Genomic DNA, 19,932 nt, shown 5'->3' on the forward strand with positions numbered 1-19,932 from the left:
TTTAACTAAGTTTTCCAGGTTTTTTCCCAAATATATTTAACTAAGTTTTCCAAGTTTTTTCCCAAATATATTTACCTAAGTTTTCCAAGTTTTTTCCCAAATATAATTACCTAAGTTTTCCAGGTTTTTTTCCCATATATATTCCCTAAGTTTTCAAGATTTTTTCCCTTATATTTGCCTGAGTTTCCCAGGTTCTTTCAACGGGAGTGTTTTATAGTTCAGAGTAAACTTGCACCAACCTCAGAAAATTTCCCTGAATTTTACGAAAAATTCGAAGTGTTCCAGAGTTTTTTTGTCAACTATATATTTCCCTGAGTTTTCCAGGTTTGTATGAACCCTGTTATTATTGATAAATACAAAAAATATTTTTCGTGTAAAAATCACGATAAATGACTTTAGACGGCTTGCGATAATACGCTTAGTGTTGAACCCCTCAATAAGAGATAGTTCTAGGTTTGGGAGCAACACGATATAATTTAAAGGATGCGTGTTGTGATATTATATTATTATTAGGAAATTCGCTGCTAGCGCCTCCCAATGAACATCTGCGCGCCCATGTAAGAAGCAGTTAGTGTTGGGTATCCGCAGCAGCATGGCATGATGGCACGCTAAAGGCAAGCTCTCTCTTTTCCTTTTCGCATGAATGTTCACTGCTTTTCACGATGCCAATTAATGGCTTTATCGGATCTACTTTTTATAATGGAAGTTTAAACATTATTCCAAGGAATAAACGATGCCAACGCCTCTAAAACACGAGAGAAACTAACTCAACTTTGGTACCCACAATACTGGATCAATAAATATAACTTAGTATTAATAAAAAAGAAATAGGGGGTTTGTGAACCTTTAATAAACTTCTTGAACACGTTACCTTCGATGTAAATTAATTTGATTTTCAAAATAAATTCCAGCGTTTAATTTGATACCAGGGATAGATTTAATTTTAGAAGTAGGTATGGAGAACAGAGTAATCTGGGGACGGAGGGGGGTATGAAAGAAGAGGCGGGGGGTCATAGCGACAGAGGTAAAAGGAAACTACGTATTTTTCGCCGTCCCCGTCAGCAAAGTCATCAAAACGTAGTTTAAATGAGCCAATAAGATAATTTAAACTTTTCGTTACGTGTTGGAGGGAGGGGCTCTATACTATGCTATGCTATGAGTCGGACTGAAGTAAACACTAATCGTTCTCCATTCCTACTTCTAAAATTAAACCTATCCCTGATGATACCATTTCATGGTGAAAATGATTCACGAAAATATTTTCAAACGTGTCCAAGGTACAATACCGACAGATTGAAAAGGGTAGAAAGAAAACTTAATTTATTGAGTTTTAAATTTAACCATAAGTTTGTATGATATGTTCCATAAGAATGACCTACACTTCGTAATGCTAGAGACTTACAACTCGAGCTAGTTCGAGAACGACAAACGAGAATTGACTACACTCGGGTAAATTGCAGTCCATCTTCCTACTTAGTCTGTACTAAGCTTTTGACAGTGCCTCACCAGGCATTGCTTTACCAAGAATCTATCATATTTCACGGTTTTCACCTACGTCACTTCATGACAAGCTCTCAGTAACCAGTGACAAACTTATGGAACATACCTTAGAAACTTATGATTTAACTAGTATTTGCCTGACATTTGGGGACTAATTTGATATCAACTGTAGTTCCCTGAAATTTGGGTAAATATTCAATATCAACTGAAGTTCAATGACAATCTTGCCTATTCCAAATTATCTGATTAATTGTGTTTAACCCTTAAGAATTGGGGCATTTCGGTTGAATGGAATTTTTGTACAATGGGAATTTGGAATATTGGGATTACTGTCCAATGGGAATTTGGATTATTGGGATTACTGTCCAATGCGAATTCGGTTAAATGACAGGATACCAAACCATCTTTAAATAAATATCAAAATTTTAGCCAAAAATTTTTGAAACATCAAAGAAATATATTATACACGATACGATGAGGTTAAAAATCATGTATTTTACACAGGCTGCTTCACATTCGAAACATTTAATTTTTCATCAAATTTTGAAGATATGAACTTGAAATGATCATCTGGGGCCTTAAGGGATTAAAAGTCGTTTTGAGAGATTTCTTTTTTTATGGGGTAGGTAGCAAGCAAGCAGCCAGGTTTGAATCCCACCTTGATTACACCAAGAGCTGTTGAGGTGGATCAAAGGGGGGATCGGGCTAAAACGTATAATAATCGCCTTCCTACCCCTCTCCCCCATCCCCCAAATTGTGGCTGGCACGACCTCGCTTGACTCTTGCAAACCACCACCACCACCAGAACACTGAAACAGCTACAGCCCGAGAAGCGAAAAAAAGAGTAGTTTCTAACAGCCTCGATAGATAGCTTAGGCGAGATTATCCAGAGGGATTGGATACTTCGTAGACGTAGAGAATTTTAATTTAATTTGAAAAGAGTTTGATATTTGATAGCATCATAAGAAAACTTGGACGGACGTCGCAGTCACCTCCAATGAGGGTGAAGGGGGGATCTCTCAGGCAGTACGGACCTCTCATTCGGGTTTTGGATACAACCCAGTCTATCATAATCTCCATAGGTAGAAAATGATATTAGCTAATAGCAAGAAGCCTTCCTAAAAGGGTAGAGGGGCGTCTCCTAGCGGCGAATTTACACCGGAAATATAACCATCGCCTACTGTGATCTCTAGCTCTAATCATAACCGGCTGCATAGACCACTGATGAAAGGATATCACTCAATTCTGATCAGTTTGGGGTAGGGTTCGAACCCAAAAAACTAAGCCCCACCCCAAACCAAAGGGATTTAATCGGTGTTACCGATGAACCGTAAAAAACCCAGTTCATAAATACGATCAGTAAAATCTTCGATATTGCTAGATTTAAATGCTAAACAACTCTAGTTTTGGAGAAGACACATTTAAAGGAGATGGCGCACCAGGCTGATTATTGCAATACTTCCTAGCATGGATAAGGCAGACCCATACTTATGCATTATAGGGTTATGCAAAAAAATAAGAGAAAATCAAACAGAGTAGGTGGTAGGACCGGCATATTTGACCAGCTAAAGAAAGGAGGTTGTTTTGGGAGAATATGTCTGCATTGCTTGGAACCAAAATTGCCGTGCTCAAACGTCACTCAATTTTGAACTGGACCACCTAATATCCTGTTAGTATCATCCATATTTGTCAACAGTAACAAAAAGAATGTTGTCCATAAATAAACACACAAATACCAACCAACGACACATTTGACCATAACTTAATTAACTTTAACTGAGGATTGGTGACCTTTAACAGGGTTCATACAACTCTTGGAAAACCGATTTCCCTGACATTTCCAGGTTGTTTCCAATATATTTCCAGGTTGTTTCCAATATATTTCCAGGTGCAAGGCCACCTAACTGGAGCAGTGGTACTGGTTTTTTGGAGTAATAACTACAAGATATGTATTGGACCTCGCATTTAAGTAGACGACCGATAAAAGGTCGTACAAGTTTATTAGATCCGTTGATCTTACAGTCGTCAAACATCCGAGAAGGGCCATGTGTAAGTTTTCTACCCCTCGGTTTTCTTGATATTTTTCCTGTTTGGCTCTCTAGCTGCCCTCTCGGGGTTCGAATACGAGCGAGTTGCGAGGGATTGGTATATTAAGATTGCCCCGGGCTAGGGTTGGGACGCCTTGCGTGAAATATAGCGTCGAGCATCAAGTTGATGCGAGCGAGTATCGTTGCTCCTGGCCCGATATTATTACCCAACCGAAAATATCTCTAGCCCCCCCCCCCACTTCCCCCAAAGATGAGTACTTCTTAATAGCACCGCCAGGGCGCGGAAAGGGCAAAAACATCTTTCCAATGGGTGTGTTCCGGCTATAGCTCCGAGAGGATATTTCATAAAACATATTTAAACCCAACCAAGATGGACTCAAGATACAAATTATACAGAAAAGTGATAGTGTTAAATTTAAAGGATGTTACGAACGCTGCAATGTCGATAGTCACTCAGGACCGTCCTTGAACTCCAGAGATAATGACCCATCTTAAGGAATTTATCTATTGAATGTCTACTTTACTTTTGTAGGCATTACATTCTTTTGCAATATTTACAAATTTGATCAATGTATCATAAGTTCATAAGATATGTTCCATAAGTTTGTCACTGGTTATTGAGAGCTTGTCATGAAGTGATTGAAGTAGGTGAAACGTCATAGATTCTCGTAAAGCGACGCCTGGTGAGGCGCTGTCAAAGTGACTAAATAGGAAAATGGACTGCAAAACCTAGTGTAGTCAATTCCCGCTTGTCGTTCTCAAACTAGCTCGAGCTGTAAGTCTCTACCATTACGAAGTATAGGAAGTCTCATACTTATGGAACATATCTTATAAACTTACGATGTATTTTGGAACCAAATTTATTTATAGTTACAAATAAGTAGATATGTGAAATTAACGAAAAAAGTGAATATTCAAATTATACGTTTCTAAATACATAAAATAATTTGGCCTTATTCCTATTCAGCGCTACTGGCGGAGGGTCTGGAAACTACTCCCATAGAGACTGGGTAACTTAGGAAGGTTCGCAGAATCAACGCTAAGTGGCTCGACCGTCGCGCCGTCTGAAGGTGATTCTGGGAAACTTACGAAGGTTCGCAGAATCACCGCTACGTCGCTCGGCAATCACGCCATCTGACGGTAATTCTGGGAAACTTACAAAGGTTCGCAGAATCACCGCTACGAGGCTCGACCATCACGCCATCTGACGGTGATTTTTGCCAACCTTCATAAGTTACCCTGTCTTTATGGAGTAGTTTCCAGACATTCCGTCAGTGGCGCTGAATATGAATAAGGCCAATTTGGTCTGATAATAACCCTTTAAATTCAAATTTTTGGTCAAATTTGAATGTAAATCGTTTTCAATTTATTCCGACTTTATCTTGACATTAACGATAACGTAGAACGTAATTTTATATCCAGTTTTGTAAGGGTCAAAATGAGGTAATTTAATTCAAAGCTAAAAGTACCATCATAATCACCTGTTTGCAAAGAAAAAACGATAGCGCGACTTAGCCCGAGGGATCAGCGATCATACTATAACCTCTTTCATCATAAATACTCTTGAGCTCAACCTCCGAGTATAAAAAGGGGTTCTAAGCTGCCAGGGGGCGCTAGGCATCGGGCCGAATGGCCACAGAAGAAAAAAAAATATAATAGTTCCACCTTTAAAGTCTCTCGTGAAATGATTATTAAAACACTAATGGGCTCTCTAGAACTAGAGTTTCACTCTTGAGGTCATGTTCTATCATTTCTTCTATAAACGTTAGAAGGGGGTCGGGTGAATTAAGTGCCCCCTCCCCCTGTACCGTAAACTGCCCTTGTCATTATTATATCAATTTAAGCCTGTTTGACAAGCTCTCTTGGCTCTAATGATATCAAAGATTTGAAAAGGCGTTGGCATGAACATCACGTAAATTGTTAAAAGTTTTCTAGCGGACAATTCCAATATTTTAATAGTGTTACCTTACGTTAGGCAAAGATACCAAGGGAAGGGAGCGTTTACTAAAATCGTAAATCGTAAAACCAGTCTCTTTATATTCAACCGCTTTTAATTTTTCGGGAATACTTAAAATTTTAACAGCTCAATTTCAAATAATTATGAATTAAAAATCCCACGGGAATTTTAAGGGAGTATAATATGCAAAATTATGTGATTTCTTAAAGCTAGTCTCGGCTCTGGTTTAGTTTAGGGTAATTCCGCTAGATGCTCCCATAGTCGAGGGGGTGGAGTTTATTGGCCTGCTAGTTTTAGCTCCGCCCTCGTTAACGAGTTCTGATTGGTTACTGGCTTTGGCAAGGTAAAATTGGTGGGTAGAAGATTAGCTAGCATGTTAGGGTCGCCAACTCGCCACAGGAGCCGACATTTGCTTTAAATATACCAAGTTAAACTAATTCCAAAATATGATATCCCCAATTAATATAGTAATTGTGTTAATTAGTAAGAGTAACTTAGTAATTAAGAACCGAAATAACATTACAAACGCCACCTATACAAAACTCTTAACATTGTAAATACAAAAGAAGCGGAGAAATCCATGGAAACATGGAAAAAAGTGTTCAATACTCCCCCAAAACATTATTAATGTGTCCAAAATAGAAGCATGGCGATGTATTTTAATGTAATTTACTTTGATTTAATTAAGTTTGATGAACTCACCAATTTCTGTTGATTGCATTCCACAGTCTCCTGTTGTTGACGAAGGAGAATTTTCAGGTTGATCGTTGGTTTTGGAACGATTAATCAATAATTGGTCTATGATCGATGTCAAACTTCTATTCTTGGAGTCCGTATTGTTATTGACGAAACTAAATAAGATTAAGCCATAATTAAATACTAATTGCATTATTTCAGATTTTAAATTTCGCGCCAAAATTTTAAAAACTGACCTTTCCAATGGTTTCTTTATTTTTTCCATAGCGGACGCTGGTACAGAGTTGCCAGCTGGCGGTGAGTTTGTGCAAAATTGTAAGCCAGCTCGACCACGTGTAGTAGTGTCCAAGGGCCACTCTAACATTTTACAATGGGCAGAACATGGTTGAAAAGATTTCCGACCTTAAGCACGGCGATTTTTCACTCCATAAATTTGATTCTAGGCAGAAATGATGCTCAGATGACTCAAAATTATGTATCCAGTCCATATTTTTATTTAATGACACTGTAATTAAACAAATTAGGTCGAAAACGTCAATAAACGGCATTCTGTCATTTGCGCTTGAATAGCAGACGACATGATTAGTGGTTGACAGAAAAAGGGCTGAAAATATCCCTTCACAAAAATACTAGGTTGCGTATTTATACTGGTTGTAATAAAATGAGCCTTTAAAACTGAGTAAAATCGGTGTAATAGAACTAATATAATCTCATCTTAAATATTCAAATTAAAAATCACACTTCGATACAATATAAATATTGCAAATTAGTATATTATGAAATCTTAACATAAACAGTGCTGTAAATAAGTAATGCTGACATAAACCAAAACAAACATTTTATTAATTTTGATCAGAAATGTCTAAAAACTTTGAGATATAGTAGTTTATTTGTGTCTAATTATTGATTTATTAATTAGTTTTATACTGAAAATAGTTTAAAGTTGAAAAAGAATTCCATATATTTAAATTTTAGCAACTAACGGTCTAATTACGTCATGGGGTCACATGATCCCTTCCTCCCCGTCCCGACTGGAGATTGAAGAAATGTTACGGAGAGTGAAGTTATTTCACCGCTTCGAGCTTTTAAATTAAAATTTCACCCTTAAATTTATTAATTATTGACGTATTAATTATCGATTATATTATTTGAATAATTCGTCGGTGTGTGGATAAAATTTAACTGGCCAAAAAATTGCGTAACGTAAAGATAAGATGCTCAACACCTTGGATGCAAATTTACGAAATCAAGCCTACCAGCCGGCGGCCGCGGAGATGGGAAGCCCCGAGGGTCCAAGTCTCCCAGAGTACGAGAAGCCCCCGGAAAAGCATCAGCCCGTTCTATCGCCGTGGATCTACTGGTAAGCCTGATGTCAAATATTAAATTTTATTTTAGGCCTATTTCCTCTTATTTTCAAATAAAAATGTACTAAAAATTGAAGAAAATTTTACTTCTACACTGTTTTGGTCTTAAAATATTACTATTTTGTAGGGTGAATGTTATGATAAGTGAGTTATGGTTGTAGTTGTATTAAAGTTTGATGAAGGAGTAAAGTTTTCAAAGTCGGCCATTTTTTGTCGTTCATCTTCTTCCATTGTAGGAGGGGGGGGGAATTATTTTCACTAAAGGGGAAGGAAACGAAGAGCCATTTTGGCGGGACAATGAGGCAAAGTTGAAGCGTTGTTTTTTATGACTCCCGAGTTTTTTTAAACTTCAATTTTATTAATATTATTAAATTTATTAATTAGTGGCGCAATAATTATCGATTATTTTATTTGAATATTATAACACTGTGATGTTTAGCTGAAATCAAGGAATTTAATTTCATTTCAGATTGTTATTTTAAAAAATGACGTCGTGGATTGAAATTTCTTCGAAGGGCCACGTTTGGCCATCAGCGAGGGATCAAGATTTTTGGCGGTCTAGTGTACAGTTAAGCTGCACGGAGGATCGCGGGAACCAAATTACGTCTAAAATGACGTCACGTCACGATGGTTTACGAATTTGCGGAATTTTTGAATGCGGTTGCGTTTTTTTTTAACTTCATGTGAACTTTTGGATTTTGTGGTGCTCTTCAACGATTACCGTTATCTACTTGGAACTTTGCGTGAACTTCGAACTTTGTGGTGCTTTTCAACGATTAACTGTGAACTATGGTTATCTACTTGGAACTTTTTGTGAACTTTACGCGATACGGTTGTCTACGAGTTCATCGGGATGCCACGATTAGTGGGTGAGTGCAAAATTTTGCTTGCGCATTAGCAAAGGTTCAGGTCAAAGCGCTGCGCGTCCCTTAGTCCTTTAACCCTTTTAGGCCAAATCGCTGCGCCTCATAGTCCCTCACCCTTTAATGCGCTAAGCCTATTGTAACTAGAGCCAAATGCTGCGCGCGCATTAACAAACTTTCAGGTCAAAGCGCAGCGACCCATAGACCCTTTCCCTAATGCGCACATCTGGAGGTCACGTGATCATCATGGCACCTTTAGAAAAGACTGTACAACATTATTTTCTCCAAGTCACCGATGGAGCAGCCAGAGGCCGATCAACGAGGGCTCAAGTTTATTACGGTCCTACCTAGAGGGTCGTGGGAAACCAACTGTCAACAAACTATAACGCTAACTGTCCGAAGTTGAACGTCAAAATGTGTTAATCGGTTTCCCAAACGCGTTAAAACTGTTAAAAAAAAATAGATTTAGTTGCAAAGTTCAGTTTCGCGAGGTATAGGTTAGCTTCGCGTTTACGTTTGTGCGTGTGACGTCACGATCTCTGGATTATCAACTCCTTAAAATGTAAGTAGGAGAATCCCTGTTTTATTCAGGGTTTTTTGTTTTGTCGCTCGCTTTGTTACGTCCATGTGCTTTTTTTCTTTTGCGCGCGCTATTTGGTTATTAATGACGTCAGATATCAAAGCCCCATCTATGATTATTGAAAGTAGTGGCGAACTAAAGGTTGCGCGTATTTTGGAACGGAATTTGAATAAATTAGGGATTTGAAAAATTGGGAGCTAACAATTGGCTACGGGGAAGATATATTTTGACGTCATGCAACCCCCTCTCTGGTTGACATTTTTGCGCGTAGAATACTGCTTCCAACCGTTAGGCGGGGGATGAAACGCCAGTAAGAGATAGAAGGGTGTGACGTTTTAGGGTCAGAACTGTTAGCTCCCTATTGGGAAAGGTCAAATGTTTTCGTTATAAGTCTAGGAGTTCCTCTGGGTTTTCAAACAGTGCGTTCAGAAATGATAAATATGGGGTAGAGGTGATCACGTGAGCTTTGGTTAACACCTAAAAAAGGTCAGGGATATTTGAGTTAAAATTCGTAAAGATTTATATTTATTTTTCATTGAAAATTTTGGCAACACTGAGGGAAAATATTGTTAATATTATAACGCTGTATTTGAATATGACTGGTGCGCAAAAGTTGCGTTTACAAAATGAACTTTCACCATTTAATTAGGGTTATATTACCAAAATAATTCTACCATATCAGTGAATTAAGTTGACCATAAATTAAAATAGTTAATTCTACCATACGCATAGTTTTGAGACTAGAAGCATTGATACCATTTACACCAGGCCAATACTTGGCGGCCAAAGTGCACTACCAAGTACCCTGACCTCCTGGTGTAAATGGTATCAATACTCCTAGTCTGAAATCTTTGTACAGAAGAGCCAAATACGCTCACTCGCGGTGGCACATGCAACGAAACCTATATAATCTAAAAATTATTCGGCTTAGCAATTTTTTTTATAGTTAATAAGACATCATTGAAAAGAAAAGGTCGTAGGGGTTAAGTAGACTTCTTAACTAATTTTAATATTTTTAACCCAAAAACCTTTTCGATTTTCGCTTAAATAATGATTAAGGCTATTTCAACACATTTTTATCTTTCAATCGGCGATCTAAGAAGAAGTGGGCCAATATTTTCCATATACACGACGTATAAACTCATCGGTCGAAGGTTTAATTGAGTTTTTCTCACCCCGCTGGGTTAAGGGCCACGTTCATTTTCTACCGAAAAAGCGGGTTTTAAATTTGCATAATGATCCAATGATACTCTGAGCGCGTGTTCCCGCTTTTTTTCTTTTTTAATAGATTCTGGGACCCAGTTTATTACGTAGTTAGAACATCCAATAACCAGACAGGTTAAAGAGGATGTGAAATCCATATTTTTATTTTTTTCAATCACTCTTCCTGTGATTAAGAGGCCTAGGCCTGGTTAATTGCTAAAGTTTTTGAGCTATCGTAGTTTACGTTGGTAAACCGATTTGAGGTTTTCAAAATTACGAATAGTATAACCGATATAGCTTGCAGTGTTTTTAGTTGCTAAGCACATTTAGATTTATTTAATCTATTAATTTTGATTGTTGCTTAACGTAGCGGAGTCAAATTTTTATGATTGATTTTTGCCTTTTTTGAATAATTTGATTTTAGACTAATTTTTATGATAGATTTTGCTTAATTTTGAATAATTTGATTTTAGACAAATTTTTATGATAGATTTTTGCCTAATTTTGAATAATTTGATTTTAGACTAATTTTTAAGATAGATTTTTGCCTAATTTTGAATAATTTGATTTTAGACTAATTTTTATGATAGATTTTTGAATAATTTGATTTTAGACTAATTTTTATGATAGATTTTTGCCTAATTTTGAATAATTTGATTTTAGACTAATTTTTATGATAGATTTTTGCCTAATTTTGAATAATTTGATTTTAGACAAATTTCTATGATAGATTTTTGCCTAATTTTGAATAATTTGATTTTTGACAAATTTCTATGATAGATTTTTGCGTAATTTTGAATAATTTGATTTTAGACAAATTTCTATGATAGATTTTTGCCTAATTTTGAATAATTTGATTTTAGACAAATTTCTATGATAGATTTTGGCCTAATTTTGAATAATTTGATTTTAGACAAATTTCTATGATAGATTTTGGCCTAATTTTGAATAATTTGATTTTAGACTAATTATAATGATAGATTTTGGCCCAATTTGGAAAAATTTGATTTTAGACTAATTATAATGATAGATTTTGGCCCAATTTGGAAAAATTTGATTTTAGACTAATTATAATGATAGATTTTGGCCCAATTTGGAAAAATTTGATTTTAGACTAATTATAATGATAGATTTTGGCCCAATTTGGAAAAATTTGATTTTAGACTAATTATAATGATAGATTTTGGCCCAATTTGGAAAAATTCGATTTTAGACTAATTATAATGATAGATTTTGGCCCAATTTGGAAAAATTCGATTTTAGACTAATTTTTGAATAATTCAATTTTAGCCTATATTTTAAGCAATTCGATTTTATAGCCGTTTTTTGAACAATTCAATTTTATAGCCTATATTTTGAACAATTCTATTTTAGCCTACATTTTGAACAATTCCATTTTAGCCTATATTTTGAACAATTCCATTTTTTAGCCTATATTTTGAACAATTCCATTTTTTAGCCTATATTTTGAACAATTCCATTTTTTAGCCTATATTTTGAACAATTCCATTTTTTAGCCTATATTTTGAACAATTCCATTTTTTAGCCTATATTTTGAACAATTCCATTTTTTAGCCTATATTTTGAACAATTCCATTTTTTAGCCTATATTTTGAACAATTTAATTTAGCCTAATTTTGACAAATGCTGCTAAGCCTAATTTCTATTAACATTCATAAATTGAAAACATTGCAAGGAATGCTCCCAAGAGAAGCCATTTTCTTTATCCAAGGCAGCTATTACGATATTTCGCCTTTCCTTTAAACTGTGCCCGCATTTAGATGGCATGGCAATTAAGCCTCCTTTTAATGGATGCCCGCCTCGAGTAGCTGCTATTCACGACGAGTGTGTAAAAAAATAAAGTTTGGCATTTTGATTTATAAGTTGAAGCATTGTATCATTTTGACACGGTCCTAACCTCTTCGAGAATCTAGGAGCCCACCTTTACGTGATTCTATATATTTTTAGTTCAAAGGTCACTGCGAGTTCGTGATTCAATATTCCCTTCTTCCCCCCCCCCCAAATACAACATTAAGTTAGTTAAGAAAAGAGAGACGCTATGCTGATGTCAAATTTAATGGCCCGATTTTATTTCATCTTCGCGATCAAAGTTCTTTCGCGAACTAGAAAAGACTTTTACAGCAATGCTTAACTTTTTCAGATTAAATGCACTACCGTGTTCTATGTATGATTTAAAGGGAAGGTGTAACGTAAATTTAATTGCGGTAATCTTAGATAAGTCCTGACTGATAATTAACGCCCAGCCCAAACTGCTTTACCAAGAAGGTTAATATTTTGTAGGGACGTTATTCTTACGTAGTAGGTACTCGCTAAGAAAGAAAAATCTTGAAAAATGGCGGCCTTATAATTGTAAATAAACCTGATTTATGGAATACCGTTCGTGCATTTCAACAAATATCTTTAATATTTAGTACACTGGTTACCATAGAAGGGCCTAATGGCTTTTAGGCTTTTAAAGATTTGCCGCCATCTTGAAAAATGGCGGACGGAAATATAAATAAACCTTCTTTATGGAATACCGTTCGTGCATTTCAACAGATTTATTTAATATTTTGTATACTGGTCCCCTATATAAAAGGGCCATATGGCTTTTAAAGATTCGCCGTCATCTTTAAAAACGGCGTCTCGGAAACTGATAAAAATGTCCCGAGGGGCAACGCAGGGTGCCTTTGCTACTACTAATAACATTAAGTTTACAAGATATGTTCCATAAGTATCAGACTACGCATGCTTCATGATGCTAGGGAACGACTCGAGAATTGACTACAGTCGGTTAGATTGCAGTCCATCTTCTTATTTAGTTTGTACTAAGCCTTTGACAGCGCCTCACCAGGCGTTGCTTTACCTCGAATCTATGACCTACGTCACTTCATGATAAGCTCCAGTTTGTAACCAGTGACAAACTTATGGAAATTATAGTAATATTTACCATTTTTAAATATTACTGCAATTTCATACGTTTTTACCGTGCTTAATTAAGTGATAAAAGGTCGTCCAGGTGACCGTAGAAATGATAATTTTTTACTGTGTGGCAGTGCAGTGTTGCCACGCTAAATATTTCCCCAAGAAAGGCCTACGGTTTCTATGGGCTTCTATTTATATGATTGTTTCAAGTGCGGTGGGCTATCTTCCCTCTGGCACGAAAGCCCCCGGGGCCTTTCTGATATATTTTGATCATCGAATTTCCTTCCGCCCTTGGGACTATTAGGGTAGGATAGGTAGATATCTTAGCCAATTCGATTCGCTTCTTAGCTTACTCCGTGTCTCGTGTGTACCCAAAAGGAAGTAGTAACCACACGGACGGCCACGCGTTTTATTTTTAGAGATTTGACCTCTAAACCCCTCCGTATGGCCAGAGCGATTTTCAGAAGCAAAGTTAAAAATTTGACCCCCGCTCCGCCAAGGCTTAGTAGCTGCATCATGCCTATTTGCTTGGAAAAAATCAATTTCCCTAGAAATACTAGCTCATTTGACCTTCTTCTTCTTCTTCTTCTGTAACGTTTTTTTTTTTAAATGGAATCGTGTGCGTATTTTAACGATCTATGAAGAGGTCGAGATCGATTCGGGTTCGGGACTATTTTTAGGCTTACCGTCTTGAATTTCAATCAACTTTCTTAGCTATAGAGCTAAGCCACTAGTTTTCTTCGTATTTTAATTTAAAAATCATTTGCGTTTAAAGGGAAAATTAAATGTTATTTATTTATTTAGATTTTTTTAAATGTTCATGACGCGGTTAATTGTTTATAAAATATTGAGGGGTCAGTAACTCGGTATTAAAGTGTATGTATCATTTACTGTCCTGTATTGGTTACAATTAGTCTTTGACAGACCGCTCTCGTTTAAAGAGAAAATTAAACGTGAAAATAATTTATTTTTTAGGATCATACATAACTCACGGTTGTTTATAAATTATAAACATCGAGGGGCCTTTAACTCGGCATAAACGCGGTTTACACGTTGTATTTTGTCTGATATTTAAATGGTTTAACGCGGTCTTTAATTCAAATACCCTTATCCGTTTAAAGGAATAATGAAATGTCAAAATTCAGTTATATGGCACTAAATACAGCGTTAGACTTAGCTACTAAAATAATACGATTTTGAAAATGAATGTAAAATTTAATAATTTGAGCATTGTTAATCACTTTTAACATAAGTTCATATGTTCCATTTGCCACTGGTTACTGAGAGCTTGTCATGAAGTGATTGAGGTAGGTGAAACATCATAGATTCTCATAAGGTGACGCCTGGTGAGGCGCTGTCAAAGGCTTAGTACAGACTAAATAGGAAGATGGAAGTCCTGCAAAATTAACCACCGAGTGTGGGACTTCAATTCTCGCTTGTCGTTCTCGAACTATAGCTCGAGCTGTAAGTCTCTAGCATTACGAAGTATAGGTAGTGTCATACTTATGGAACATTTCTCTTAAACTTATGGTTTAAATCGAAGATTCGAAAAAGAAGGTGGTACAAATCGAAGAGTCAATGGGTGGTCAACCCTTAATAAAGGTCATACTATAGACCATGAAGTTCATAGTTTTACGATAGCGCGAATAACGCAACTGCGCTTGCTCGTAAGTGTAAATACTAAAATTTGTACAATAATACACTAGCCCGCGTGAACTGAACCAATTTTCCCCACCTGGGAGTTAAATTATAAAATTTTGGCTTCCAAATTCTTTCGTTAAAGTTGATAAGAACGTGAAATTTTGAGATAGCTACTGTGCTAACTCACGTTTTTTTCTTCTTGCTTGCCCTAGTCTGAGCATGCGTAGTTAAGGATTCTGTTTAGGAAATAGCTGTCCATTTCTTGATTCCAGGGGAAGCTAGATGTAATTTCTTCACCCCCACAGCTCCCCCTGGTAGTGGGGGATCCATCTTTATCAGATGATAACGTCACGAGGTGCCACTGGTTGCACGAAGCACCAAATAAAAAAAACTAACAGATAGATGCTTTTGTAAACATTTTAGCCAAACTTCTTGAAAGAAATTACTTTAGACTCTCTTCTCTAGATTAGAGCCAAACTTGGAATTTCTAAGTACACACACACAATCATTGACGGCGTATATATACACGTTCTACTTAATGGTAAGAGCTAGCGCTCTGGGTTCGCGAGGGGTCATCGATAACGGGCCATCCGGGTCACGATGGAGTCTGCTGTCACGTTGATTCTATGGTTGCGTTGCTTTCAGAAGGAAGATGTATATATTTTTTTATTTCGTAATGTTTAATATATATTTCACGAGGGGACCGACACTTTTATGCATAGTTTTAATATAGTTCTGAATTTAAAGTGTAGTTTCGACTACCAAAGGTTTTTAACCAAAGCCTATATGAGTTAGTATAGATTATTGTTATTTGCAAACCCAAATTAATACGGAAATGAAAATATGCTCATACAACGCCGTTTTACTGGGTTATGAATATGATGTCCTAACTGTGTTGTCTTCTGATTTGATCCTCAAATCGCAAAGCATCGATTAACGATTCTAAAATCAGAAGTTAACTCTCCAAATGACACTAAGATTTGCCTCTAAAAAAAATCTCAAATGTATTCTGAATTCGCAACAAACATTTAATTCTGATAATTTTATTACTCTTCTAAATAACATAAAAATTATTTTTACATTCTCAAATGCATGCCCACTCTACCCACCTCTAAACTCTCGAATACACCCTCAATCTACCCACCTCTAAACTCTCTCAAATACACCCTCAATCTACCCACCTCTAAACTCTCAAATAACCGCCTCAATCTACCCACCTCTAAACCCTCTCAAATACACCCTCAATCTACCCACCTCTAAACTCTCTCAAATACACCCTCAATCTACCCACCTCTAAACTCTCTATGAACCGCCTCAATCTGCCTAACTCTAAACTCTCAAATAACCGCCTCAATCTACCTTCCTCTAAACTCTCAAATAACCGCCTCAATCTACCTTCCTCTAAACTCTCAAATACACCCTCAATCTACCTACCTCTAAACTCTCAAATACATCCCAAATTTACTTACCTCTAATCTCTCAAATATACCCTCAATCTACCCACCTCTAAACTCTCAAATACACCCTCAGTCTACTCACCTCTAAACTCTCAAATACACCCTCAATCTACCCACCTCTAATCTCTCAAATATCCCCCTCCCTCAATCTGCGTACCTCTAAACTCTCAAATACCCTCTCAATTTACCTACATCTAAACTCTCTCTCAAATACCCTCTCAATTTACCTACATCTAAACTCTCTCTCAAATACCCTCTCAATTTACCTACATCTAAACTCTCTCTCAAATACCCTCTCAATTTACCTACATCTAAACTCTCTCTCAAATACCCTCTCAATTTACCTACATCTAAACTCTCTCTCAAATACCCTCTCAATTTACCTACATCTAAACTCTCTCTCAAATACCCTCTCAATTTACCTACATCTAAACTCTCTCTCAAATACCCTCTCAATTTACCTACATCTAAACTCTCTCTCAAATACCCTCTCAATTTACCTACCTCTAAACTCTCTCATATACCCTCTCAATTTACCTACCTCTAAACTCTCCCCCAAATACACCCTCAATCTAGCCACCTCTAAACTCTCAAATACACCCTCAATCTAGCCACCTCTAATCTCTCAAATACCCCTCAATCTACCAACCTCTAAACTCTCAAATACCCCTCAATCTACCAACCTCTAAACTCTCAAATACCCCCACGATCTACCCACCTATAAACTCTCAAATAACCCCACAATCTACTTACCTCTACACTCCCAAATCCCTCCTTAGATCCAAAAAAAAAACACATAAAATTAACCGAAAATCTTTTATTGAATTATGATTTACTAACATAATCTCACCTATACATACCGAAAAATCTTTACAAAAATCCTTTCAAAAACCCAGATTTAAAAATTAGAACATAAATAAAACCCTTAAAAGTTCACTAGATCAAGTATAAACAAAAATAACCCCTTTGAGATATTAAACTTATATGACGAAATTTATTATACATCAATATCATATATTCTATCTACATGAATAAATTATTATATCAAAATATATCGAATATGAAAGCGTGACCCGAATATAGGGGGCGCCTTACGAAATACCGATAATCTGGGGTGATTTTAGATTTCTTTTGGTTCTAAGGTCATTTATTTTTATTTAATAATACTTAAACAGTGGCACGCTTTAAACAGGCAAGCAACCCCATACCAAGCACGCACTCTCTCTCTCTCTCTCGCTCTCTCAAATATAGTTACGTAGTTGAATATATTTCGAGAGCGGCGTTTCATATTTTTTCGAAACGCGGGGTTAGGGCCACTTGACATTTTGAAGTGAACGTCATTCATTGGTTGAGACGAGAAAACGAACGTTCAACCTAGATAAAAAAATATAAAGCGTAACCAGCCAAATCAACTATAACTGCTGCGTGACTGTGACCTTAATCTCGACCTCGACTAAATAAAGTTCAAAGCAGCCAAGGCTTAAGGGAGACTAGAGAGAAAGAGAGAGAGAACTCTATATAGGGAACGTAATAATGTCAAGGCTTTAATGATCCATTTCGCAATGCTATCGAACGAACGAACGGAGGCGAGCTGCTGTAGCTTTTTCGCTCGACAGATAATTCGGGGCTTGTCGATTTTATGGATATTACGTATTTATAAGTCCCCCCTTCTCTTCCATTTCCCGACTACACTGAGCTGAGTTAGAGAGAGAGAGTTGAAATTTAAGGGCGAGTGAAGTGAGATTTCTTTTCTCCAAATCTATCTTTTAAGTTTATAAGACATGTTTCATAAGATTGACACTAACTATGCGTATATAGTAATTCTAGAGACTTACAGCTCGAGCTACTTCCAGAACGACACTCGGTTTTGCAGTCCATTTTCCTATTTAGTCTGTGCCTTTGACAGCGCCTTTAGAGAATCTATGACGTTTAACCTACGTCACTTCAGGACAAGCTCTCAGTAACCAGTGACAAACTTATTGAAAATATCTTATGAAGTTATGATATAACTGTTAAGGCCCATTCAGGCTTACGCTCACGTTGGTGTAGTCGTTGTGCTCGCTTAATTAGACTGTTCGAACGTGTCAACTACTATACATAAAGATTGGCGGGTTTAGTTTGAATATTATCAGTTTCGTTGGGTGTAGATAGTGTCGAGATGGCACCAGCTCGTTAGCGCCTTTTCTTTAGCCATAGCTCACTCGATCATGCCTTACTGACGTATGATCGAACGAGCTATGCTTTAGCAGATGATATATGAAAATGTTTAGGATCCTAGGAGGTATTTGTCTTTTTGGATTCGACTATTTTAGTATTCAAAAGTCTTAACTCATATAGGACTCGTTTTAAGTCGTCTGCTCTCGCGTCTGAGCGGTGAAATGAAAGTCCGGATGTGGTCTAGTAAACAACTATAAATGGTCAGGGAATTTCAATTTGAAAACTGCATACTAACTCAAAGTAGAGCCTTGTCGGTAATTTACCAACGGCAATATGGTGGCATGATCGCAAAACAGTCCACCAAATTAGCTGTTTAGACCTGGTTTGTTCCGATTACGTTTCGTATAGTGGGAGGTCAGTTTACGGTCGTTGCACCTTACTAAATACCAGTGCTATAAATTGCCGAATTATAGCACAATAATTTCACTTCATCCTCCCTTTTAAAGTTCCGTTAGTTATGCAAGGGTATACTGTATTTGAAATCGATGGCAAGTTATTTGAGTATTTATTTATTCGAGTTGTCGCATAGCAAGCTGCATTGCAGCCAGCCGTCTTTCTTCTCTTCTCGGATGTCAACATCTTAGAATAATTTCCAGTAAAAAGGAACGCTTCTCTATATGAGGCAGTTACCCGGCCGTTTTCAGTTAGATCTTGAAGGAGAGAGGGATGGAGTGGTAATCGTTGCCTTGTACCCCCCTTACGGAACGGCACCGTATCCTCCCAGCATCCTCAGCGATAAGGTAGGATCGTACAGTACGGAATCGTAAAAGACGCCCCCCCCCCCTGTGTCGTAAAAATAGAAGCTAGTTCTCGTATAAATACAATGGCGCTACGCGGCAGCACTTAACAATCGCCTACCGAAGGGTAGGGGCGTGCGCGAGGTACACTGGGAGAGTTACGGACCGGTGCCGCAGGTCACCCATCTTCATTACCACTCCATTTTACCTCCTTTCTCCCTGCATGGTTAGATCGCGGTTTCCAAATTTATGCTCGCTTCTTTTTTGAGCTGATAAGAGGTGGCGCGACCTTCCAAGTCACCCCGAGAGGTTAAAAAGGGCCTTCCTAAGCGGATATGACCCCCAACACTCCCGAGATGAAAAATATAAAATGAGAAATAACTCGTTGCTTGAATATTTTCTTTAATATTCAACTAGGAATTCCGTAATATCATGACTTTTGCTACGTAGTTTTGAGAGTCTCGTTCGCATATTACTTAATAAAAACAATTTTGGGCTGTTTTTGTTATTATCAAGTTTTATCAACTGAATAAATTTTCGCCTTTTCCAAAATATTACTAAATTTGATAGGCTTTTAGCCCAACCAGTGATCTTCAAATATTTTCATTTGTTTGAACTAAAGAAGGCATTTTCTTATCGAAATTCCCTGTCTGCCGACAAAATGCCGCAGAAAAGTGCATAATAAATTGCTAGTAGAAAGCGTTTATTGTTCATCAGTTTCAAAATTTAGACAATATGTTTTTT

At 36.9% G+C, this 19,932-nt stretch overlaps 1 protein-coding gene and 1 long non-coding RNA gene across 2 annotated transcripts in view; one reads left to right on the forward strand and one right to left on the reverse strand.

Moving 5' to 3' along the window:
• LOC149710180 (uncharacterized) overlaps positions 1-19,932 on the reverse strand; it is a 60,144-nt gene that overhangs the window by 30,349 nt on the left and 9,863 nt on the right. Inside the window, exons 2-3 of the mRNA XM_089859984.1 lie at positions 6,438-6,706; positions 6,208-6,356 (exon numbers count right to left, since the gene is read on the reverse strand). Of these exons, the coding sequence (XP_089716110.1) occupies positions 6,208-6,356; positions 6,438-6,565 (277 nt within the window). The 5' untranslated portion in view covers positions 6,566-6,706. The remainder of the gene's footprint in view (positions 1-6,207; positions 6,357-6,437; positions 6,707-19,932) is intronic.
• Positions 8,805-19,932, forward strand: part of LOC149710181 (uncharacterized) — a 91,004-nt gene continuing 79,876 nt past the window's right edge. Inside the window, exon 1 of the long non-coding RNA XR_016376916.1 lies at positions 8,805-8,990. This is a non-coding gene — a long non-coding RNA (uncharacterized LOC149710181). The remainder of the gene's footprint in view (positions 8,991-19,932) is intronic.

The sequence above is a fragment of the Phalangium opilio genome, unplaced genomic scaffold, assembly GCF_054372755.1.
Source record: "Phalangium opilio isolate 3A_F unplaced genomic scaffold, DU_Popi_V2 ptg000011l_1, whole genome shotgun sequence".
In the NCBI taxonomy this organism is placed as follows: Eukaryota; Metazoa; Arthropoda; class Arachnida; order Opiliones; family Phalangiidae; genus Phalangium; species Phalangium opilio.